The sequence below is a fragment of the Trematomus bernacchii genome, unplaced genomic scaffold (genome assembly GCF_902827165.1).
Source record: "Trematomus bernacchii unplaced genomic scaffold, fTreBer1.1, whole genome shotgun sequence".
In the NCBI taxonomy this organism is placed as follows: Eukaryota; Metazoa; Chordata; class Actinopteri; order Perciformes; family Nototheniidae; genus Trematomus; species Trematomus bernacchii.
The window spans coordinates 19,203,060-19,227,791 of NW_022987648.1; the positions used below are offsets into that span (position 1 = coordinate 19,203,060).

At 38.5% G+C, this 24,732-nt stretch overlaps 3 protein-coding genes across 7 annotated transcripts; 1 reads left to right on the forward strand and 2 right to left on the reverse strand.

Moving 5' to 3' along the window:
- Positions 1-709: 709 nt before the first annotated feature.
- tmem169b (transmembrane protein 169b) lies at positions 710-4,550 on the reverse strand. Its single transcript, XM_034134192.1, has 3 exons — positions 4,466-4,550; positions 3,489-3,898; positions 710-2,980 (listed from the first exon to the last, which is right to left on the reverse strand). The coding sequence occupies exons 2-3, from the start codon at positions 3,760-3,762 to the stop codon at positions 2,346-2,348; spliced, it is 909 nt and encodes a 302-aa protein (XP_033990083.1). The 5' UTR covers positions 3,763-3,898; positions 4,466-4,550; the 3' UTR covers positions 710-2,345.
- Positions 4,551-4,667: 117 nt separating this feature from the next.
- Positions 4,668-8,714, forward strand: LOC117485744 (protein SIX6OS1). Of its 5 annotated transcripts, XM_034134419.1 has the most exons (15): positions 4,668-4,731; positions 5,278-5,442; positions 5,693-5,749; positions 5,842-5,968; positions 6,115-6,204; positions 6,300-6,487; positions 6,573-6,615; positions 6,712-6,820; positions 7,240-7,372; positions 7,491-7,555; positions 7,765-7,955; positions 8,037-8,172; positions 8,254-8,295; positions 8,380-8,407; positions 8,488-8,714. In XM_034134419.1, the coding sequence occupies exons 2-15, from the start codon at positions 5,391-5,393 to the stop codon at positions 8,613-8,615; spliced, it is 1,389 nt and encodes a 462-aa protein (XP_033990310.1). In that variant the 5' UTR covers positions 4,668-4,731; positions 5,278-5,390; the 3' UTR covers positions 8,616-8,714. The 5 variants fall into 5 exon arrangements, with proteins under 5 accessions (XP_033990310.1, XP_033990305.1, XP_033990307.1 ...); XM_034134414.1 differs by having other exon boundaries at positions 8,254-8,407; XM_034134416.1 differs by having other exon boundaries at positions 7,491-7,549; positions 8,254-8,407.
- A 110-nt stretch (positions 8,715-8,824) lies between these two features.
- Positions 8,825-24,181, reverse strand: pfkla (phosphofructokinase, liver a). Its single transcript, XM_034134413.1, has 22 exons — positions 23,552-24,181; positions 18,873-18,946; positions 18,680-18,757; positions 17,604-17,793; positions 16,846-17,011; positions 16,302-16,346; positions 16,111-16,219; positions 15,808-15,903; positions 15,329-15,421; positions 14,986-15,111; positions 14,821-14,885; positions 14,539-14,602; positions 14,278-14,424; positions 14,103-14,173; positions 13,753-13,840; positions 13,499-13,651; positions 12,854-13,018; positions 12,700-12,761; positions 10,328-10,439; positions 10,118-10,217; positions 9,915-10,020; positions 8,825-9,826 (listed from the first exon to the last, which is right to left on the reverse strand). Exons 1-22 carry the CDS (start codon positions 23,634-23,636, stop codon positions 9,679-9,681), a joined length of 2,343 nt encoding a protein of 780 aa, XP_033990304.1. The 5' UTR covers positions 23,637-24,181; the 3' UTR covers positions 8,825-9,678.
- Between the last annotated feature and the right edge of the window lie 551 nt (positions 24,182-24,732).

Below are 24,732 nucleotides of genomic sequence, written 5' to 3' on the forward strand. Positions count from 1 at the left end.
AATATATATAAAGCAACCTATCATTATTATTCCAGCACCATTTGCACTTTGCAACATACCACTGTGTAACTGTTAAAGTGATATTTTGTTGTTTTTATACACTGTATATTAGTAGTGAAATGTTTATGGTAGTAAAATATTTTTGTTAACCTTTGTTTAGTCTTGTTTTAGCTGTATGTCTATTTCTGTGCATGTATGTTTAGAAAAAAACACAACTGGAATCAAATTCCCGGAATGGTTACATGCTTACTTGGGAATTAAAGCAGATCCAAAAAAAATTTAATAATACAAATAGAAATAAATAAAATATGAATAAACCAAATACTCAAAGTCTCCATAAAGCACCTTCTCCCCTCAAACTGTTGAATTATTTAGAATTTTTTTTGTCTTTGTTTATTCAAATGTTTTTCCTATATTAAGGTCTAAATGCTGCTTAAACTTTCTTTACACATAATACCTAAACCTCTTCATTTCCAGGAGGACTCCCCACAATCAGACTTTGAAACTGGCCTTGTTGGTTAATGTGTGTTTTGGAGCATATGGATTTTCTTTACTGACCCCAGGGAGCTAGCTGTTGTCACCATTCAGGGAAACACTGTAAACTGACTGTTTTTCAAGACATTATCAACCTCCCATAAAACAGTGTCTTGTTTGTTTTACCCCCAAAATGTCATAAAGTTGTGATGTAATGACATAAGACTTTATTTAATTTGTGTACTTCTTTACTTTGCATCCTGTGGTCTCACAACATGTAACATGGAATAAAGACACAACCACTGATCAATGTCACTGTTTGTTTGAAACAAAATTGAATAATACAACCAAACAAGGACTGATCATAAATATTTTTTAAAACAAATATTTTAACTATCTGATCAATTTAAACCAACAAAATCTGTTCATGATAACCATTTGCAATACATTTAGTGCCAGAGTATAAAACAAATAGCTACAACAAAGACAGGAAGTGAGTAGTCTTAAAATAAATTAAATCAACATTCAAATATAACTGGGTGTAAATGTAACATGAACACTGGAAAATTACTACTTTTTTAAGTTGTGTGTGGAACAAAACTGTGAAGACAACACATGTAGTTTAAGATCACACACATCTGTGTTGATGGTGCCAAGAATAACAATGAAAACACATGACTACACCAGAGAAATGCCTAATTTGTCAGCTTTTTCTGACTATGGCTTCAAAAAAATGGCTGGATTAACCTGCTGTTGATCCCTGTTCTTCTGTCTGTCAGAACACTGTAACACTATGTACTTAATGTGTGCAAAAAGCAGCAACATTTAGATGCCCAGACACTAGTAAGTACTCGTGTCAGCAACTTCCTTTACGAAATGCAAAACGTTTTAGGAATATGCACCATTTAAAACAATATCATCCTAAAAATACAGGTATTTATTAATGGATTAAGATGGTTTGATATTCCCCCCCCCCAACTCTCCCCCCAAAAAACTGGACTGATCATTCCAATAAGGATTTCCTATCAATTGTACAATAAATGTTATTTGCCCAATAGAAACAGGAAGAAGCACAAAGAAACAGGAAGAGGATGCATCTCTCTTTTTCCTGGTAGCTATCCCAAGTTACCAAAGACAAGCAATGTCAATTATTTGCGGTCACTATCCCAAATAAAAGAACTAGCGGAACCACAGTAACTAAAGGAAATGCTAGTGAGGGTAAAGGGGAAAGTTGTCGTATTTCCCCAAGTGCTCATTATTTGAACAATATTGTTGTGGATGGTGCATACACCCAGATCAATCAGTAATAAAACACATTTAATAAAGTAATTTCTGAACCCACTGTTTCCGGTTAGTAATCCAGCCTTACTTCAAATACAACTTCACAGATTATGATGACTTTACATACAAGCATTTGAAATGCATCCAGTTTTTTACGTCAGTGCGCAGCTCTGTGAGCACATACATTTAATTACAGATATTTACAGATGAAGTGGAACTTGGTGTAACTTTCAGGACTCCAACAACATATGTAGCAGTGAACAAGGTGAGATTATCCAAATTTCACTACAGGAGGCACTGAGGCCTTAAAATATCAAAAAGTTATAAGAAGGATTCAGTTGTTGGAGGATAACCATAACAACTTAAAAATAACAAAAATTACCACTCGCATGCTTAGAGGAATAATTTATAGTGGCCTGGATCCCATGATGCATAATAGATCTGAATTTCGGAACTGTTCAGGTAGTGTTTGATCATCAATTACAGAAAAGCTTTCAAGTACTTCCCCATAAGCAACTCTAACTTTCTTGCGTATCACTTGGATTTAGGCCTACTCCTATATGTGCCTTGCACCTCAGCATACCACCACTTCACACTGATGATGTCTGGGCAAGTTCACTGGGGGCCTTGCTATGCAGAGTGCCACAAACAGTATCAGAGTCAAGAAGCTCTACTATGCTGTAGGGGGAACAGTCCTCCAGTCCCAGCTTCCCACAGGCCCAGCCACAGAAACCTTTCTCCATATCTCTCACGTCCTGCCACCACTCACTGAAGGCCCAGGACACCTGCACCACGGCAGAGTACAGAGCCAGGGACAGCGCCATGGGCATGATGAGCATGGGGTAGAAGATGATGAGGAAGGGGCATATTGTAATCTTGTGCCAGAACGTCCGCTCCTCATTGTACACCAGGAAGACATTGTACCAGGTAAGAGTGCCGTAGTAAAAGGAAGTGATGAAGGAGAGGAGGAAAATCACAGGAGCGCAGGAGAGGCTCCACAGGACGACATGGGGTCCCTGACACACGCCTAAGCCGCAGTTGCGTTTGTAGCCTTCCCCTGCCTCACATTCTGCGTCGAGACGTTCCTTGGACTTAGCCAGATCCCTGATTTCCTTCTTTGTCAAAGTGAGGTGAATGTCCACCAGCTGACCCTTCTTCTTTCCTCGGGTGATGGTGCCTGTCAGCGTCACGTAGCGGCTGTCTGGAGGAAGGCTCCACCCTTCTTCTGTTAAGAGATTATGAAACAAGAGACAGTTACCTTTATGACAAACAGCAAAATGAAAAGCCAACAAGAAGAAAATGTGGTAAACTCACATTCTTGCTCTTCAGCTGTAACCATCCTTTATATAGGTCAATTCACAAAATATGCCTAACCTTTCCCTGCCGCAATTTTCCGCTCTAAGAGTTTTAAGTAATGCTTCAAGTGTGTGGGGGTATGAGTGTATATTTATGATCATTCCAATTAGCTAAATGGATGTTGCAGGGAAAGTGGCCTACAAGAAAGAGGCATGGATGCAAGCATGTGCTTGGTCGCAGCCTTAGTCTTTTTTCCCTGTCAAATTATGTTATCCTTAAAATGGCCAAATGCTAATAACAAATACATAAATTGTTCTTTTGTTTTATTATGTAGTCAATATGCATGGTGTAAATGGCACAGTAGACTAAACACATCACCTAACTTTCCTTCTGTGATAATAATGGCACTTCTTGATATTAAAAGACAAGTCTCTCACCTTCTCCTGTAGGTGTGCAGAGGAATTTAGCTCCCTCCTCCGTGCTCCTCTCTGCTCCCTCCTCACTGCCTTGGTCCTCTCCAGAGCCCCTCTCCATTTCAGAGTGGTAAACAATAATGGACTCTGGACGCTGGTCTTTCTTCTTCCTCCTCTTCCTCCTTATGGGGGCTCCCACTTCTCCATCGGCCACATGGTTCCCTGACATCTCTGATCTTAAGGAGATCATCTGGGGGCTGCCTTCTCCCTCAGTTTGGGACTCCTCTAGATGGGCCATGCTCTCCCCTGATCCTGTAAACTCTTTGACTCTACGGCTACTTTATGATGGGCTATATATGAAGACTAATATTGAAGATCTGAGCAGCACAGACTACTCATTATGTTCAAAAGTTCAATCTAGGGAAGATTTCAGGCTGGATGAAAAAGCACAAACACACACACAAACAGAGAGAGGCATTAAAGAACAGCCATGGTTTTTTACTGTCACAATAATACACTCCTCTATGTAGAGTGAGCCTGGCCTAGATTCTGCAGAGGCGTTTTTTACATATGTACCAAATATACAAAATCTCACATTATCTTTGATATGGAATTATGCATCTAGAACCAGACAGACGAAATACAGATAACAAACGAGGCTTAAATGAATTGGGGGTTGTCATTCTTTTGCATGACAGGCTGACAGCACAACGATATCCTACTCTCAGTAAATGTACCGCGAGCTTGATCTGTTTACACACCATCCTGTTTCCTTTACAGACAAAATGAAAAAGTACACAATTAATTGACGGATAGAGTGGTTTTCGAGACAAATGCTTAATTTCATTGGTGGGGGTGGAATCGAAAAAACAACCCATTCTTCACACAGCTGATCCCCTCCCATTTAAATCCCACCCATGTCCGCTCTTTTGTCTGCAGACGCCAGCCGGCGAACAGCATGTAATCTAAATAGAAGTGCAATTCAAATGTAATCTTCTTACCTTTAAAATGTTAGACAAGAGCCGGGTAAATAAACGTAACCGTGTGTGGATAAATCACTGGAATACCCCACACATCACAAGGCTGTATTTTTGCCGATACACATCATACAGATGCGCTACGCAAAAATGATTTCCAGAATAGCACTAAACCCGCCCCTCCAGCCTCCAGCCCTCTGTCCCACCAATCCTGATCCGTGCTCCTCCTGATTGACATCATGTGGAAAATGATGGAGGAAAAGCATACTGAAAGCACTATTTTAAGCACCGTATGTATGCCCTTAAAACGTTGGAAATAATAACCCTCAAAATGAATAGATTAAAATAATCTTATATAATAACCTATTGTACACACTATGAATATGTATTGCGTCAGTTTAAAAACGTTAGCCTATGAATACTTGTATAATGCAACACAACATATAACTAGGCCATAGGCTTGGCTTAATACATTTTTTGGATACAAAATATATATTATATATATTAAGAAATGTATAGCAGTATCGCTATGGTGGTCACTAACTTTCACTTAAAGCAAAATGTACAATACATTGTTAATTAAGTGTTTTTTATAAAGCCATGGGCACGTGTATGATGGCCCGAAAACGTTTGCTAGCTTAAATGTGTCCACTCCAAAGCTAACTAAAGGTAGCCAGCTTAATTTGAATGACTGACAGTATCTTTAGGTTCGCTTAGTAGGCCTACATTATTTTAAATCTGGCTTCCCAAACCGATCTTAACTGAGGCCACAGAATGAATGTAAGGTATTTTCCTCAATGACCAAGTTATTTAAAACTTTGTATTTTACTTGGAAGGAGCTCAAAGAACCGTGCGCAGCTGAAGTCTCCTAACGTCTGAGCCGTTGACAGCAGCAGCCCGCCCCGCGTGAGCTAACGTCGCTAACCACTAACATTAGCCTGGTGTCAAAATGAACGACCAATATTCACTTAATAATATTGACAGCCTCCTCTTTCAGTTCGGTGAGTTTATATTTGAACTTAATTGTATGTTAAAAGTTGTGGTTTTGTTTTCAAATTATGTCATTAGCATGCAAGTTTAAAGTTATCTAATGCTAGCTGCTTTGCTAATGGATTTCACTAGAAAGCCAGTTTTGGTGTTGGTGTAAACCAGAGCAAATTCAATCGAAGTGATAATTACAATTATTCATAATAATAGTGAAAAGGATAATTGTCATTTTTAAATAAGGTAACTATTGTTTGTATTTTATAGCTCTTCAAACTCGGGAGCTTTCCCAAAAGAAGAATGAAATCGAACAACAAATTAAAAGTAAGGTTAATGCTAACAAATAAACACTTAGTTTACAATATAGTGTTTGTTTTGAAATGGTATCTTTGAAGTGCTTACATTTTTGTGAACAGTTTGCAGAGCTGACACTGCTGAGAGGAGGTCTTGCATTCAAACAATCCACAGTGAAATCCAGAAACTTGAGGAGGGAATCAGGGTGAAGCAGAGCACTGTGATACATAATAAGGCTAATGCTAAAAGGTATGATGTTGACTAGGTAATGCATGAGACAAACTATGATGAACCAAGTTGATACTTAACCAAAATGTACATATAACTTATTATTATTAGCAGTGCGGGGAAGTGTGGATATAATGTATTTCTGATTGTCATCCATGTAACTTTAGCATGAAGGCAACTAACAGCCTGCTTCTTCAGTATGAGCAGTCACTCAAAACAGAACTGGAGAACGGAAAAGACAGCTATAACCGTGACATGTGGGTTCAGTTAACTATGTTGTTTGCATTTAATTAATTTGTTGGGGTGCCATAATAAACCAAGCTGAATTGTTCTTTATTTGTATCCCAAAAAGAGAAGTCTACGAACAGAGAATTGCAAGTTACAGGAAGATATTCCAGTCACACAAAGAATATTATTACCAAAATCCTCTTGCTCAAATACTCCTTGGGCTGCGGGCTGAAAAAGAAGAGATTGAGTCTAGGATCATGGATTCTGATGATCAAATAACAATGAAACAGAAGCAGCTGGACCATCTCACTGGTAATACACTTTTAATATCATAACGTGCTCTGGTAAGATATATTTACAGCTCCTGATACAGTTAATTGAATTTCTGCCTGACCAGGTCCAGTAATTGATTCTTCTTCCCCTGAGAAATTACCAGACAGGTATCTTTCAGTGAATCTTATAAATATCACAATGACAAAAAGCCAAAGCAAAGAAAAGTTCAGTTTTTCTCAGATTTAGTTCATTTTTCCTTCTAGTGTTTCTGACCAGCATCCCATAGCACAAGCAGAGAAACAATTAGATCCTCAGGCAGAGGATGAGAGTTCTTCCATTGACATCTCCTCTCTTCATCTCAACCAGACAAAGGTACTTGGATACATCAAACAACAGTACGGAATCCTAGAGCTGACCAAATTCTAGCAATTATCAAATGTAAAAGTTGAAACAGGTCCTATAGCCACTAACAAAAACCTGGACACATCGTGCATTTGATCATGAACCTTACTGAGACAAAAGGTAGAGCACACATTATGCCACTTTTAGGTAGTGATTATAATTGTATTATTTATACTTTTCTATTATCATCTTTAGTATTAATTTAACTCCCTTTTGTTGGATCAACATTTTTGTAGATCATTATAATTCTATTCTACTATATTTTATTAAGATTCACTACTTTTGAAATTCTTAGTTTGGTCAATTGCTTGTAAAGAACCTTTTTAAGTGCATATGATTTGTTTCGAAATGTGCTATGTAAATAGTGTTGCATTATTGATTGATTGCAGTCTGGCCATACAACGTCAGTAGAGGCAAATGATGAAGACTTTTCTGAGGAAAATGAGGTCCAGTATACGACGACCTGCAGCTCTTCCCCAGAGAAAGAAAATGATGAGCTGTGGTCATCTCATCCATTGGATGGTAAGTAGATTAAAGCTCCCTACGCATTTCAATTAATAAAAACACTTTATACACTATATGCGACATTTGCATATTTATCAACACCCATCAACCCATCAACAAATATTTATTTCTTCAGAACAAATACCGCAAGATGAGATGCACACTGAGGAGCAGGAAACTGGACAAGAGGATCAGGTCTTGGTAGGTTTTTTTTTTCTATAATACTTTGTACCCCTAAAAACAACACTGTCATGTTGTGGCATAATAGGAACTAAAAGTATTATTAATAGATTAATGGCAACGGCTCTCTCAAGAATCAATCTCAATCAATAAATAAATACCAAGGATAATCACATACAGTTAACAGTTATCATATTATGCGTTAAAGAGATGTTTCTGCATATGAACAGCAAACCAATGTGTCGGATGTGGGGGAAGGAGTGGAGGCTGATGTGGGGAAAGAGGACTCTTCAGATGAAGAGCAGCCACCGAGCGACAATGAGGACCTTGGTGCTTTCCATCAGACATCTACAGAGACGCATCCTCAGTCCTCCGTGGCAGAAAGGACAGCTGTGTTTTCCACCCCAGCGTTCCCATTTAAGTAAGGCTTTTTGAATTGTCCAATACTTTGAAATATTGTCAAGACTGCCACTAAAAACTATGTTTCATTTGTTCACTACAGCTTTAGCCCTGCCGCCTGCCCACAGCCAGGCTCCACTGATGCCAAATCTCCAGCTTTCCTGTTCTCTCTGCACTCTGACCCCAGCACCCCGGGCTTCTCTGGGTTTGGATTTGACGTGGGCATGTCACAGGAAGAGGTGAGGAGTGGGCAAAAGAAAAAGAGTGATTTAACAGAAATAACTTCTCTTACTTGTTTATTACATCTTGTTTCTTTACAGGACTCATCTTTCGCTTTCACCAGCCCTTTTTTTAATGAAAAGGTACTGCATTTGTACTTTTATCCAACTATATTTTATACAATACTACTCAAACTAAAATATCAAACTATGTGTATCTTCTTTCAGAAAACCACAGAAACAAAGTCTGCACCTGGTAAGTCTCAAATCAAATGTCTTTCATTTAGAGATGTGTATAACCTGCTTTGAACTACATGTATGTGTATCATTTTGCAGGTCCTGAGTTTCTGTTCGGCCAACCAGAGCAAAGTGAAGACTTCCATTTTGGCTTTAGCTCCAACAGCCCTCAGACAACGAACAAAGATACAACCAGGGATGAGTTTCCGTTCTCATTTAACTTTTGAGATGTGTAGAAACACTGAAAATGGTGTTTCTGAGAACACTTTGTTACCCGTTTTCTTCTGTAATGTTCCTATATTGTTTTTAATTAAGCTTAAGGAAAGGTTCATGGTTTAAAACCACCACGTTAAATGGTATGTATTTTTTTTTTTTAATGCAACTTAAAACCTTATTTTAATAACTATTCACACAAGAACATGTTATAACAGTATTAACTGTTGATAGACCTTTAATGGAAAAAAGCAATATCAAAATAATACTCAAATGTGTTCATATTCCTTTTCCATATTGTAAGTACAGTAGTTGTGAAGTTTGTTACATGTTGAAATAAACTTCAGAAATGTATAAATTAAATGTTACTTGCACTTCCTGACATTAGGGAAGTTAAGGCAAGACACTACGGGCAAAACATGTCCACTTTCATACCCACATTTGTTTGTCATATTTCCATTCCAATGTTCAGATTTCTGTTCTGCAAATTATTTATTAAATAATATAATGCGTCAACTTTAAAAACATATACTTCAGAAAACTTAAATACAAAAATAATTAGGTAATCCAATCGGAAAGTCTAAAGGTGATATCTGTCGGTTAAGCATGTAGCCCTATTCTTCATTTGAACTTGATTCAGAATCTCAAACCAAACAGGACAGATTAGTAAATGTTTGTGCAAATGATAGAAGATCTCATTTTGAGCTTGATAACATGAACATACTGTACATACTTATTTTACTTAAGGTTCCTGATCAGATTATTTCTTAAACTCAACATACTTCATTTAAGTTTTACTGTATGGCACACTTGATTGTCTTTTAATGGCAGTGATTTGACTACAAAAAAAGGTTTGTTTGGCACAAAGAGGAACACAATCTGCAATAAATGAATACCTGAATTTCATCTTTACATTTAATGTACTGTAGCTACTGTGATACTGACAAGACTGACAATCAATGCTGGTCTTAAAAGTATTCAGTATTGTTAACATGAACAACTGTGAAATTGAAAGTAGCCTTGAAAGGCAGGACAGATAAGGGTTAGCGCAGAGAGTTTACTGTAGTTTCAGAGAGTCTAGAACCCGGAGTCCATGCTGATGGAGTGCTGGTTCACATGTTGAATCTCTCCTGGGACATATTCACAGAAGCTGGTTTGGTACTTGGCCAACATTTTCAGCATCTGCCGCAGATTAATCCACCACTGGACCTTGGGCATCCGGTGCCTGAAAAAAATAAACCACATGTTTTTATTAAGACTGAATCATAATGAACTCTTCTGTTATTTGACATGAAAGTGTTGAGATTGCTTACTCAAAATCAGTCACATCCTTGAGTTCAGTGACGGGGTTGAAGGAGATCACCTTCCTGTTGAGGCCGAGCACGCATGCTGTTTCTGGGGAGTTAGCGAACACGCGTCCTGGTGGGGAAAAACAGTGGAATGATTCAATTGTGGCGTTTTAACTTTGGGTTTCTGAGCAATTGTTACTATAAACTGACTTTATATAGTGCATTACCTTGTCGGTAGTTTTCAGTTAATCTCGCTGAAATCCACTCGATTGCCCTCATGCCCAACTTAGTGCCAAAGTTTCTATCGAATGGGGAAGGTGCTCCACCCTGAATTACAAACACAAGTGAAGAATACATGTTGCAAGACTCTTCCCAGGATATGAGTGATATGTTATATTGCCACTGTAATAGAAGTCATTGGTGGATGGCTCTTGTACCTGCTGAAGGTGTCCCAACACATTGACCCTGCAGTCGAAGATGCCCTTCCCCTCTGATGTATACAGCTTATGGATGAAATCTGTGGTGTAGTTCTCATGGCATTTCTCATTCCTGTTATGACAGAGAAAATTATCAACAAAGGAAAAACTTGTTCTGACAGTATTTCATGAAGTGAGACATTGTTCCATAAACACAGTACAGTATGTTCTTAAGATTGAAGTTAAAATATATATATATATCTATAGTATTTTCCCCTTCTTGTGTGGCTCTAAGGATGGTACTTTGTTCCAGAGAAAAATATATTTATTTACATTTGGCAGCTCCTATGGAGGTTCTATGAGGAAGTTTGGGATATCGGTCATAGTTTATAACATCACCAAAAACAATCCTCAATTTAAATAAATCATTAGTCAAGTTTTATGAGGATGTTTTTTTAGTAGGTACATTTTTTATCACATTTTATTGAAACCCATCATAAAACTCTTCCCTTTGTATGTTGCAAGCAGCAGAGCAATCAGTTTTTCCACCGCAATAACAATTATTTTGTAAGGCTATTTGCAAAATAAAGAAATGAGTACATTTATCTTATCCACATTACCATGAGTTTAAAGGAAAATGTGTATCACTCGAGGTGGAAACATCCTATTTCTACAAATAGTATAATACCATTAACACATCTGTAGCCTATTTTTTGTCCAACACTGCACTGGTTGCAGCAGTGGAGTGTGGATACAGCGCCGGCTCTGGTGCAAAGATAGGAGGAACCCAGCCTGAGATCATAAAGCTGCGCAGAATCAGGTAATAAACCAATGATATAATTATGCTGGTATCCTACTTTTTGTTTCTTGCAGGACGGAAGGAGGAACATGTGCGAAACAGAGCGGCCTCAGGGCACTGGGGGATATTTACGTTTATTGTTGTTAGAGCCTGTTATGTTTTAGCAGGAAAGACTAGGATAGTCAAATAAAAATCTGATTGTCTCGACCAAACCTCCTCTCTTTCCTTTATTGTCAACAGAGTGAGAGCAGAGGCCTGTACTACGAAGCCGGATTTTCGCTTAGCCGGCTGACTTCAGGGAAAACTCGGGCTTTCCGGTCCTACGACGCTGGTTCTCTTTTTAGCGGGCTAGATCTCCATGGTAACTTATGCTGAGCGGCTAACCTCCTCGGGAGGAGGTTAGGTTGCAGGCTAAGAGATCAACTCAGTGAAAGCACCGCCTGCTGACTAATCAGAGCTCCGTGTGCGGAGTTTAAAGCTATCAAGTCATATTACAGGATAGAGGAAATACAGAAAAACTGCCGTTGCAGGAAAGACGGCCGGCAAAAATCAACTGACTGTGTGAACGTGAAAATTAATAGAATATCCCCTCCCATCTTCAGAGCAATCTGACTATTATAACATTAGCGTTAAGAAAGCTTACTTAAATATCTGCCACAACATAAGTAACCGGATCAGAGTAACATTAAGTACAGTCCGCGGCACTGTGAGTGCAGACGTCGATGTCTCCCATTATCATTCATATCATATCACATCATAATGTATCATATATTTCCTTATTTGAGTCAGCTTCTTGAGCCGTATCTGGCCGTGCAACACTTACAGTGTCACATACTGTATGCAGAAGTATTATTTTAAACAACACATTAAGTTGACGAAATACTCGAGTCAAATGTAATTAAAGTCAGATCCACTCGTGTCTTGGACGGGGCAGTGATATCATAAACCTGTTAATGTACGCATTCAAACGCTTTTTCTTTTACCAGCTGTATTCACCTTGCAGGTGCAGCTATGTGGCTTTTATCCTGGATAAAGTGTTTAAGTCATGGATGTTTAAAGTTTAACTTCTTCATATTTGACTAATATTAAAGTTCACTTTTCATTCAGGAAGTATGACGCTGCGCTGTCAGTACGCTTGTCCATGTTTGTGATTGGTCGAATGCTCCAAATACCACCCCTTTCATGTGAACGCGCACCTAACTAGATAGGACACGGCTGGCTTGAGCGATCCACTTGAAAACCAGCGTCGTAGGATTTTTTGGATTGGGCTAACTCAAACATATCCAGGTTAGGAAAATCCGGCTTCGTAGTACAGGCCTCAGGACACAGGTTCAAACTAAATCCACTTGCAAAAAAAAGCTGAGAACCAATCATTCTTAGAATACGTCATTAGGAGTAAAACATTTCAATATTTCGAGGAAGCTTTGAAATATTTAGTACAGCCCAAAAGAATACTACTTTCCCTCAGCAGTATTTTATTTTAGACAAATATTAACATGCACACCTGTTAAACTAAGTTGGTGAAAAAAACACTTTCTTGGTTAGCTTCTTCATTTCATAATAGTCTCTGTATGACTAAATTAATGTTGTGCACCTCAGTACTAGACCCCGCTGGATGTCCTTCTTCATCTTTTCAGCCAAATGTTGCACGTTGGTCTGTCAAAAGGAGAGATAATTAGAGAGACGGAGAGATTTGAACATTATTGACAAAATAGAATACAGCAGAGCATTTCTTGTTTTAGACTCACCGTGAGGTCGTGGATGTTGAAGGGGTCTTCAAAGATGTAGGCTGCGTCCGCTCCCACAGCTATGCCAGTGGAGGTTGCCAGATATCCACAGAAGCCCCCCATAGTCTCCACCACAAACACCCGTCTCTTGGTCCCGGTGGCAGACTGCTTGATCTTGTCGCAGCCCTGAGTAAGAAATCAAAATGGCAGAGTGAATGGAGAGATTAGCAATTGAAGGCAGGGTCAACATTGTAGAAGTGGAGTTTTTATTTTATTTGTATAACCCTCACCTATACAATACTGTGCACAGTTTAAAAGCCCATCATGCAACGTCTAGAAAGACCAGTAGTGGAAGAGTATTTTTTACATGAATTACCATGTGTCGTGCTAAAATGTGGACTTTGCTATTGATTCAATAAAAAGGCATTGGCAAGTAACTAGAGCGTGTCTCTGATTCCCTATCCTTCAAAGTTTAAAGATAAAAACTATAGGTGTAAATACTGTCACCTCTGTTTCAAACAAAGAATACAGAGTTGAGATGTATCGTACTAAGGATGGCAGCTCATATTACTGTATATTTGAGGTGTTCTGGCTTGATGCAGTCTCTATTTGTGTTAATCCTCCTGAAAAATCGAATTGATTAATTTGTTGCCTGCTCAGCATTACCTGCATGGCAGCATTGACGGCCGTGTCTGCTCCCAGGCTGAAGTCCGTTCCCGGGACGTTGTTGCTGATAGTAGCAGGGATTACACACATGGGGATGCAGAGCTCATCAAAGAGACCCCGGGCTTCAAACAACTGCAACACTCCTGCGTACGCCTTTAAAAGTCACCAAGAGATAGAATGAAAAACCTCTTTGATGTTACATTGTCAGTAAAACATATTACACAAGTTCAGTCTTTGGAAGTTCTGTCTTATACCTCGAACCCTCCAATTACAAGCAGAGCTGAGATGTTAAACTTTCTGATGGTTTCCACAATCCCCTCCATGTTATTGTTGGGAAGAGTTCTGAAAAAGCGCATAAAACAGAGGTGAAAAATCTCTTCAGAGGCCTTCTAACAAGTCCATGTCATAGAACACTTGTTAGTTGGAAGTATAGCACATTCTGTGAGAAGGTGTACGTTGTAATACTGTCTAATTGAAGCCTCTCCTGCATCAATTATTGCTCAAAAAGATATTGCTATGTCCAAAATCCCAGAACTTAATGAAAGTACAAAACGAATCTGTTGCAGTAATATGTTGAAATTACGGAAATTGTTCTGTTGCTCACCGTTTTGTCCCCAGCAGTGAGCCCCCTTGCCCTGTCCAGCCTGCAACACTGTGCCATCCCATCTCCAAAACCTGCAGACAGACAGCAGAGAACAGTCTCCTCTCAGTTCCACACAGATAACTTGTTGTTAAAATCTGCTGCAGTGTGGTGTAGATGTAGAGGTAGACTCCCTTACGTTTCCATTGGCAAGTCCCTGAAAGCCGTTGTGGACAGCGTAGACCTTGTGTCCTTTAGCGAGCGCCAGCCTCGTCGCAGAGCGTCCCGCTGCGTTCATCCCTGAAGCCGGAGCCCCCACGTTCAGGATAGCCAAGGAGAAGTTGCTCTGAGGCAACAAGAGTCGGATATTAATAAGCATGTTTGTGCTTAACCTTTGTAATTGTGTGGTAAGGATACTACTGAATGTGTGTGTGTGTGTTTGTGTTAGTGAGACACTTACCTCATACTGGGCAGGCTTTTGGAAGGCAAGATGTTTGTAGATGTTCCAGTTGTTCTCAAAACTCCTGCAACAAAACCCTTATTTTTAGCTCGGACATGTTTATTATTTGCACAGAAAAACAACATACTGTGTGTATATATCTTGTGTATGATAAACATAATTTGAGTGGATGTTAAATGTATAGAAGGTACTTGCACATGTCTTGATCTACAGTGCATCAAGGCTGTTTTGCATTAAATTAAAATGATTCCAACTATTTCATATACATGAAAAACATCTCACCCTCCACGCAGTTTGATAGCCTCATCAAACCTCTTCTCGTTCATGGTAGTCTGCACCAACTTAGTCTGCAAATAATGGTACAGTTGAAAAACACAGCAACCTCCCTATGCTTGTGAGTATGTCTAATGAAATCAATTATAAAGTAGAAAAGAGTGACTGACTCACCATCTCCACACACTCCATCAGAGGCAGACGAACAGCCTGGTTACCTGACAGACCGATGACACAGGCTGGGGTGTCAGGAGTGGCATCCATCAGGGCAACCACCGCCTCCACCCCCAACTTAGTGCTCTGAAACACAAGAGAGTCCATACCGTTAGAGGGGGCCTCCTGAAGACTTGATATTTCAGGTATTGTGTGCCTGATGTGCGTTTTCGTAGGCCTACACTGGGTTGTCTCATTACGATTTTGGATTACAAGCAGTAATATAACCTTTAAAATTGTTTAAACATGTTTGTTTTTTTGTCATAATCAATTTACATGTACATTTGTATGTTGTCCAACTCACCAGTATTCTGTCAAACGCAGAGGGGGTTCCTCCTCTCTGAACATGGCCGAGGACTGTCACTCTGGTGTCATAGCCGAGCCTCTGTACCACCAGCTGTAACACACATGGAAGCATTTCAGTTTGTTGTTGGCTTGTCATTGACCAGCCATTCACACCGGAGAAGATAATCGTACTTCACAAACATTTGAGAGAAAACTTTGAACAAACTGATATCTTCCAGTTTAAATTTGCCTTCATAATCTTCAATATTACATTTAACCAGATAAGTGATGCTGTTTTCCCTCATTGTTCCTTGTGAAGGTTGATGGAAGTGATGAAATGTTGCACTGGTGCCTTTCACGTGGAGAGAGCACTGAGACATATTGATGTTAGTTAATCTTTCATTGGAGAGTGGAATTTGGTGTGTTGGCAGGAGGAAGAATGAGCAGCTCAACTGAGGGGAAACACTGAGATCTTAAAACTTAAATCTTTAAACTTACTTCTTTCACATAAGTTGAAGTGATGGGCTTGCCATTTCTGTCAATGGCTCCTTCTGCGAGGATTACAATGTTGAGTCTTGACCCCGTTGTGCGGCTCTTGAGGTAAAAAATTAAGAAAAATAGAACAAGCAGTAGGTCAGTAAGCACAATCCTGCTTCAATTTGGCCTTTATCCCTGAAATGCTTGTAGACCAAAGAGCATGTTTATTAATCCCCTACTTTAAAACCCTCTCCTGTGAAAACACAAGTGCCTGGGGCGAATATATACGGTTTGTTTTTGATTTGACCTTTTCGTTCATCTTACCCCCTCTAGACGGGCACACATCTGGTCCTCCCAGCCTTCCTGGGGAGGAGCCTCTGGAATGAAGAGCCAGTCTGCCCCAGAGGCCAGTGCTGACACTAGGGCCAGATATCTGGAGGGATATCACAATCATTAGCTTTATCCAGTGGCAGTATGTGAAGGATAGACACATTGGTCAAAGTGTTACTACTCACCCACAGTGTCGCCCCATAACTTCCAGAACAAATGTGCGCTGGTGGCTGGAAGAGGTACAAAAGATTTATAATGAAACAAAACATTTTGCAGCCTGCCAAGATCTAAGGGAGCAAGTCCAGGCAAGATCACATGCCAAAGAGGCTTGAATGGGACTGGGATAGAACACGATTGCATTCCACTACTTATTACACCATGCAGGTACATACACATATTATGGTAAGTCTGATAAAGTCTGAACATTCTCATGAGACAGCTACTGTTGCTATTTCGAGCTATATATTTGAAATTATTTATATTAATATTATAATACCAACTAAATATTTTCAAACTAAAAATGTTAGGGACTAATCGATTAATTATTTCAGCTGTAGTTTGATACCATCTATCACAGCTATAAGTATAAACCGTATATTTACCACTGCGTTATTGTTGCATCTTCATATTGTATAACTTATTTAGTAAGAAGGGATCTCATTATAATTGCTTTGATGAAATACCAGCTGCTTTTGTGCTGCCACTGTTCAATGTCACTCGGTGCCTGACCTTTGTGCTGTTGTCATGATAGCATCAATTATCTCCATGATGCGGTGCAGAGCAGAGTCGGCTCCGATCGTCATGTCCGTGCCGCAGAAGTCGTTGTCGATGGAGCCCACGAGCCCCACGATGTTCAGGTGGTCATGCTGCTTGGCCAGAGTGTCTGTGATTCTTCCTGAAGAGACACACGTGCATTGTTATAGATGTTATTCTAGCAGCTTACAATTTAACACACCAGAACAAGATAAAATCATTACTTCTGTATCTATCAAGTGTTGTTTCAGAGGACATTTGGCTACTGCCAACCTTTGTTCAGCTTGTTTCTCTAAAAACACAGTATTTAAAATCCCATATCTGGATAAAATATATTTAAAAACAACCATTAGCTTTTTAAATATAAATATGTGGGTTGCAACTGAGTAAAAAGTGAATTCAGGACAGATTCTGGCAAAACAACTACAACACCTGCCAAAGGTGATATGTCTCCATTTTGGGCCACCAAATGAAACGGACCGTTTACTTTAATTAAAATAACAGATATCTTTAGGTTTAAGGGTTCTTTGAAACATTTGGAATAAGATAACAATTTAACCGAATATATATCATAGGTGGAGTTAGTTTTAGACATTTTATTGTGGAAATGTTAAATTATTATATAGGACTTTTCAGCATAGAAATTGTATTTACTATGCTGTAGCCAGAATGCAGTAAAAGTACATAATTAGGGAAAACTACACAGTGACAAGTGGACAATGAGATCACGTCACCTTTTTGTACAAGCTCCTCCAGCAGACTGCTCCACTCGCTGCGGAAGATGTTGGCTCCGGTGAGGCTGCCGTCTCCGCCACACACACACAGGTTGGTGATGCCTTTCTTCACCAGGTTGAAGGCAGCAGCCAGCCTGCCCTCACGAGTTGTGAAGGCCTTGCATCGGGCGCTGCCTATCACAGTCCCACCCTGCAGAGGAGATTACACACAAACAAAATCAAGACTAACAGGACATAGTAATCTGTCACTGAAATCATGTGCTGCAAAGATACAGAAATATTTCCTTTTGCTCAGCGTCCTGATGGTGTTGTTAGATGAATCAGATGTCTGCGGTGGAAGATTAGAAACAGAGCTAGATCACAAGCAGTCACTCCAGATATATTTGTGTTTTAATGCTGAGTGAAACCTGCCATCCACCTGCTTTACAGCGAGGTTACTAAGTTGTGGATGGTGACCCCCAGGAAAAGGGACACAATAATAAACTAAGGGGTCCTAAGACAATAATTAGCATAGTTAGTAGGAAAAATCACATATTCTGCTACATAAAAATTGATAATTTCGAACACTAAAAGTTATTCAAATGAAACAGCCTTAAAGAGGGGACATTTACTCTTTGTTTGAACTGCTCAAAATTCATAAACATCAAACCTAAGACAACTTGTAAATTGAAAAATTGCTAAGGGGTCACCAGCACACAAGCTAATAAACAGTGCAATACAGAGTTTATACATGTCTCTGGATACTTGGAGAAAGTTGGATAGCGTATAATGTTCTTTTGAAAAGTAACTTTCCAATTCTTCAACTAATAAGGCTGAGAGCACATGCAGCAAGGCCCCTTACCAGGGTATAACCAGAATTAGACAGGCAGGAAGAGAAGAGATGAGAGGAGATGGATTCAATCATAACATTTCTAGTAAATACATGAAAAAGAGAAAAAGAGAGATATTTTAACCACAATGAATAGAAAAAAATATAAATCAAGATACAATTAATGCAGGATAGGTGGAAACCTGCAAATAATTATAGCTAGATTCACCACTGCTGTCAAGGGATTGATTATTTTGTTTTAACCCACCAGTTGGATGATGTTGGTCACACTCTGCCAGTGTGCTAGTTTGATGTTGTCTCCCCCATCCACCAGGCCCTGGTATCCCTGAAAAGTAATTTCCGATGGTGTGTTACTGTTAAAAATAGCAATGTGGGCAAGTCAACAAGAATAAAGACCAAACTCAATTTTTATTAGGGTCATATTAAAGAAACTTGTTTACCTCATAAATAAGATAGACCTTGGCCCCCATATAGATGGCCATTCTGGTCACAGCTCGGACAGCAGCATTCATCCCTGGAGAGTTTAATGAAATGATTAGATTCACCTCTGTTTCTCATTACACACAAGCTGTTTGCACAATAACCGTGCAATCAAACAATGGATATGACTTAATTATTTCTCATTGGGCAAAGGTGCCACCCACTCTGTGGAAATAGTAACAATGTCCTACAAGCATTAGTTGAACGGTCCCTAACACTCTATGAGGTACAGGAGGTAGAAGATTTTGATTTTAAATAAAGTAGCAGTACCACAGTGTAGAAACATTCTGCTACAACTTAGTAAAAGTCCTGCATTACTAATTTCACTGTATTGAAAGTATAACACACATGAATCATATGCTTGAAAACTTACAAGTTAAAGTACTATACAGTATTAGTAGGATTATGTGCCATCATTCATTTGTTTGTTATATTTTGTTGTATTACCCCTAATGTGCAAACTATCAGTAACTAAATGCATACAGTGGTATAACAAGTTATATTTTTAAGTTGTAGTGGAGAAGAAATATGTAAGTAGGAAAACATTCTAGTACTCAAGAAATGTACGTGAAATTGTTCAGGAATTGGGTAATATACTTAGTAAGTTACGTTATTTAGGCTGCTCATACACGACCTTTGACCTTTAGTCTATGCCTTTGACACACGAGCCGATGTCCAATGTTTACATGTGTTGCAAAAAGTAAGCTTAATATCAACTTTTACTTAAATAATGGCTGTATAAGCTAACTGTGTAATATGTGTTTTGAATCCGTGTATCTACCGTCCAATTGTTTTTCTTTATTAAAAAGTAAACGAAAGAGCGTCTGGGAGACGTTTTTGCTTTTTACTTTACTAAATGGTCTAATGGTCATTGGAGCGAGGGGCGCGGCGAAACTCACGGAAGTGATTTCAAAACAAAAGCACTCGTGTGCTTGGAACGGGGATAATATTATAAACAAGGGGAAACTAGGTGAATTTAGCGATCACAACGAAAACAGCCAAGACACATATTGAGCCCAGAAAATGAATGTTATTAAGGGCTGTAAATATAATAAGTCTGTGTCTAAAATGGACAACATTGTTAGGAGATTTAAACTATACAGCGATACTGCACTGCGGCCAACTCAGCCGTCTCTCTCTTTTTTCAATTCAGCTGCTCTTCATTTTTTGTCCTGCTATATTTGATGATCGATACAAATATTTGTCATCATAAGTTCTTACTAAAACTGACACTGTTGGACTCTGTACTAGTTTGACTGCTCCCAGAAATAAAATGAAGTACTTTTACCGTGTACTTTGTGAATAATCCTCTGTCAGAGTCCCCTCAGTACATAATGCATGTTTTCTGCTATCTTTGATGAATGATAAAAAGACAATTTTACCATTAGTTCTTAATGATATTGATACTGCTTGACTCAGTAGTCTTACACCTACTACCACAATACAATGAAGTACTTCTAGTGTGTTGTTTAAAAAATCCTCTGTCAATGTCCCCTCCTGAGAACAAAATCAAGCCACTTCTGCTAAGTTTGATGAGTTGACACTGTTGGACTCAGTACTAGTGAAACTACTCCCACAAGTACTATGAAGTACTTTTACTATGTACTTTTCCAGTAATCCTCTGTCAATGTCCCCTCCTGAGTACAATAATGCATGTTTTTCTGCTATTTTTAATAAGCATTAAAAAACCTTTCTTCCTGAGACTGATATTATTGGACAGAGTATTTTAAGAGGATATGGTGGACATATTATCAGCAATACTTCCAGTCAGTACTCCGGCAGCAGCATTTTTACACCTTGGAAAGTATTTAGAGACTGGCCTGGATAGCTGGTCACAAATATCCTTCAGCAAAGTGACACACTCTGTCACTCTGGTTGGCCTCTTATGATGTTGCTGTATTTTAATATATAATTATTTCTCTGCCGCTAGTTCGTTCCTCGCAGATTCTTCATTCTCATCAGCCTCATCCTTCCATAAGTCCCAGTCAATGCATCAGCCTCCAGCACACTTCCAGTGTCTGACTCCATATGATATTGTCCTGATGCTGTAAGGGTGATGCCCCATGATCACAAAATGACCCCTCTAAAGTCTGAGTGCCAACTGCCAAGGACCTCATATTATGTCTGTCATTAATGTTACATCACCCATTATAACAATTTCCTTTCCTTTTTTCTCTTCTCTTAACTGAATAGTCCCGTCTTTAACTATAATACAATGTAAAGTCCTTTTCCTGAACCATTTTAAGGTGTCAAAAACAGGCATTTTTACTGTAAGTGTTTGGAGAAATAACACAATCAATGGCCCAGAATTGTACTTTATAAACTATGAATCTTGGTGCTTGAAGAATACAGACTGGCTAAGCCGGCCAGGATATATGCGCCTTTTTTGGAGCCCTTTTTTCAATATTTATTAAAATGTCACTAGTTTTTTAAACAAACCACTATCTGAGGATAATACAAACAACCATAAAACGCCCTTTATCTAGAGAGCCATTGAAGCCCATGAAGAATTTATCCTTCCACAAATCTTTTCATCTGCTGTATTAATAAAGTTGCCACGTGTTTTCAAATTCAAGTTAAGGCACTATCTGTGCAGAACATTACAAATATTCTTCATTTGCAGTATTTTATTTTAAAAGTGTTCAGAAAGACTGCATCAATGGTATGCTATATAGATATATATATATATATATATCTATATATATATATATATAGATATATATATATAGATATATATATATATATATATCTATATATATATATATATATATATATATATATAATATCAATATTGTTATTAACTTCAACCAAAGTCAATTTAAATAGCAGGCAAAAATGGGTTAATTGCCATGCATGTGGTGTTAGATATAGTTTACGTTCAATTTCAACTATTTTAGGCAGAAAAACGTTTATTGACTAAAACCTTTTTTTTTTACAATTTACTCTAATTTAGAAAGGTTTTTGTGAGAAATCATTTAAAAAGTAAACTTTTTTTTATTTTATATTTAAATTTGAAATGTTGGCACACAACATTATTCATTTATACATTTTTATCATTTAAAAAAAATTATGAATCCATTTATTTTATTGTGTTTCCTTGAGGCTGGGGAAGATATCCAGCAGTTCAACATGCAAATGTTTTATTACAAGTAAGTATAAGTGGAAAAGTAAATAAAATACGTTTCATAGGAGGATGTGGAATTTTTTTCTCACCTTGTAATTACACAATCAAACACTCTATAATTTAGTTCTGGCCTTCACTCACAAAAAAAAGTTTTGTTGAATTGGACACATTTTTCGAATCTCTATTGACTGACATGCAATGACTGGGACTGATGGAAGAATCTGCGAGGAATGAACTAGGAGGTTTGTCACTTTGCTGAAGGCCATTCTCTAAAGACTTTCCAAGGAGTAAAAATGCTGCTGCCGGAGTATTGACTGGAAGTATTGCTGATATCATGTCATATCCTCTTAAAATACTCTGTCCAACAATATAAGTCTCATGAAGAAAGGTGTTTTAACACTGATTCAAAATAGCAGAGAAACATGCATTTTTGTACTCAGGAGGGGACATTGACAGAGGATTACTCAAAAAGTACACAGTAAAAGTACTTCATAGTACTTGTGGGAGTAGTTTCACTAGTACCGAGTCCAACAGTGTCAATCTCACGAAGAACTAATGGCAAAAATCATTTTTTCCCTCATCAAACTTAGCAGAAGTGGCTTGATTTTGTTCTCAGGAGGGGACATTGACAGAGGATTTTTTAAACAACACACTAGAAGTAATTCATTGTATTGTGGTAGTAGGTGTAAGACTACTGAGTCCAGCAGTATCAAATCATTAAGAACTAATGGTAAAATGTTCTTTTTATCACTCATCAAAGATAGCAGAAAACATGCATTGTGTACAGTATGGAGGGGACTCTGACAGAGGATTACTCAAAAAAATACACAGTAAAGGTACTTCAATGTATTGTTAGTAGCAGGCTAACTAATAGACAGTCAAACAGTATGAATATCATTAAGAACTAATGGTAACATTTTATTTGTATCATTCCTCAAAGATAGCAGAAAACATGCATTACTATGAAGGGGACTCAGAGGATTATTCGCAAAGTACACAGTAAAAGTGATCATTTTATTTCTGGTAGCAGTCAAACTAGTACCGAGTCCAACAGTGTCAGTTTTAGTAAGAACTTATGATAACAAATATTTGTATCGATCATAAAATATAGCAGTTTGAGTTGGCCGCAGTGCAGAATCGCTGTAGGCCTATAGTTTAAATCTCCTAACAATGTTGTTCATTTTAGACAGACTTATTATATTTACAGCCCTTAATAACCTTCATTTTCTGGGCTCAATATGTGTCTTGGCCGTTTTCGTTGTGATCGCTAAATTCACCTAGTTTCCCCTTGTTTATAATATTATCACCGTTCCAGCACTTGAGTGCTTTTGTTTTGAAATCACTTCCGTGAGTTTCACCCTCCCCCTCGCTCCAATGACCATTAGACCGTTTAGTAAGGTAAAAAGCAAAAAGCAAAAACGTCTCTCAGACGCTCTTCCGTTTACTTGTTTAATAAAGAAAAACAATTGGACGGTAGATACACGGATTGTTTTGTTTAAAGTAATTTAAAGTCACCTTGTGCATCTCCACCGCTGGTCAACACTGCCATGGCTCGACCAGCTCCCGTCATCTTCAGCTTCTCCAGGTCAATGGAGTTCATTTTGACCCCTCAGTTTGCAACAGTGAAACCGGGAGAAAAACTAAGAAATATCCGTTAGCTAGCAAAATAAAGTGGTTCTTAAAGTAACGTTCAGGTGGTTCATCCAGGTGTCGCTTCCTTGTCAGCAGTAAACTAACGCCATGGACTGTATATAAGCGCATTACCAGAGCGTGACCCCGCCCTGCAGAGTGGGCGTTAGTTTATCATCCAGTGTCCTGCAGAGGAGTGCCCCACAGGGGAGCATGCAGCTGGGAGCGCCTACAACGATAAGCGAATACTCCAGTCTTGATTTCTAAGGCAAAGTGCTGTCTTAAAACGATATGCTTTGCTCTTTATAGAAATATATGATATCAAGATAACCCCCTAAACAGGTTGAAACAAGTGTGCAGTCGCAGCGCAACGGAAAGACGCTCTGCTACTACGTTTTTCTGAGGAAAATCAATAAAAGCAGTTCGTAAGACAGTACAACGTACCAAGTACCCCTCAATAATCCGTGTATCTACCGTCCAATTGTTTTTCTTTATTAAACAAGTAAACGGAAGAGCGTCTGAGAGACGTTTTTGCTTTTTGCTTTTTACTTTACTAAATGGTCTAATGGTCATTGGAGCGAGGGGCGGGGCGAAACTCACGGAAGTGATTTCAAAACAAAAGCACTCGTGTGCTTGGAACGGTGATATTATTATAAACAAGGGGAAACGAGGTGAATTTAGCGATCACAACGAAAACGGCCAAGACACATATTGAGCCCAGAAAATGAATGTTATTAAGGGCTGTAAATATAATAAGCCTATGTCTAAAATGGACAACATTGTTAGGAGATTTAAACTATACAGCGCAGTGGCGAGCCGTCAGGGCCCTCTAGGCCCTCTGTGAGGGCCTAAGATATTACAATTTTTTTTTTTTTAAAACATTAAAAAAAAAACTTTTTTAAATATATATTTTTTTAATATTATTTTTGTTATATTTTTCATTAGTTTTACCGAAAACTTGATTCAATAAAATAACATTTCCAAAGAAATAAATCCTTCGAATCTGCCTGTTCAGTCTCTGTTTGAATGTGAAGGGTTTACATGAAAGAAGCTCGTCTGGCCCTCTC

Bases quoted from the DNA above. Each gene is read 5' to 3' on its own strand.
- LOC117485744 (XM_034134414.1), top strand. From the start codon at position 5,391: ATGAACGACCAATATTCACTTAATAATATTGACAGCCTCCTCTTTCAG. The intron at 6,205-6,299 runs GTGGGTTCAGTT...TATCCCAAAAAG, and splicing joins GACAGCTATAACCGTGACAT to AGAAGTCTACGAACAGAGAA. The intron at 6,821-7,239 runs GTACTTGGATAC...GATTGATTGCAG, and splicing joins TTCATCTCAACCAGACAAAG to TCTGGCCATACAACGTCAGT.
- pfkla (XM_034134413.1), bottom strand. From the start codon at position 23,636: ATGAACTCCATTGACCTGGAGAAGCTGAAGATGACGGGAGCTGGTCGA. The intron at 17,794-18,679 runs GTGGGTTAAAAC...TCTCCTCTGCAG, and splicing joins TGACCAACATCATCCAACTG to GGTGGGACTGTGATAGGCAG. The intron at 10,218-10,327 runs GTACAAGAGCCA...TTTGTAATTCAG, and splicing joins TGTTGGGACACCTTCAGCAG to GGTGGAGCACCTTCCCCATT.
- tmem169b (XM_034134192.1), bottom strand. From the start codon at position 3,762: ATGGCCCATCTAGAGGAGTCCCAAACTGAGGGAGAAGGCAGCCCCCAG. The intron at 2,981-3,488 runs GTGAGAGACTTG...ATCTCTTAACAG, and splicing joins CTGCACACCTACAGGAGAAG to AAGAAGGGTGGAGCCTTCCT.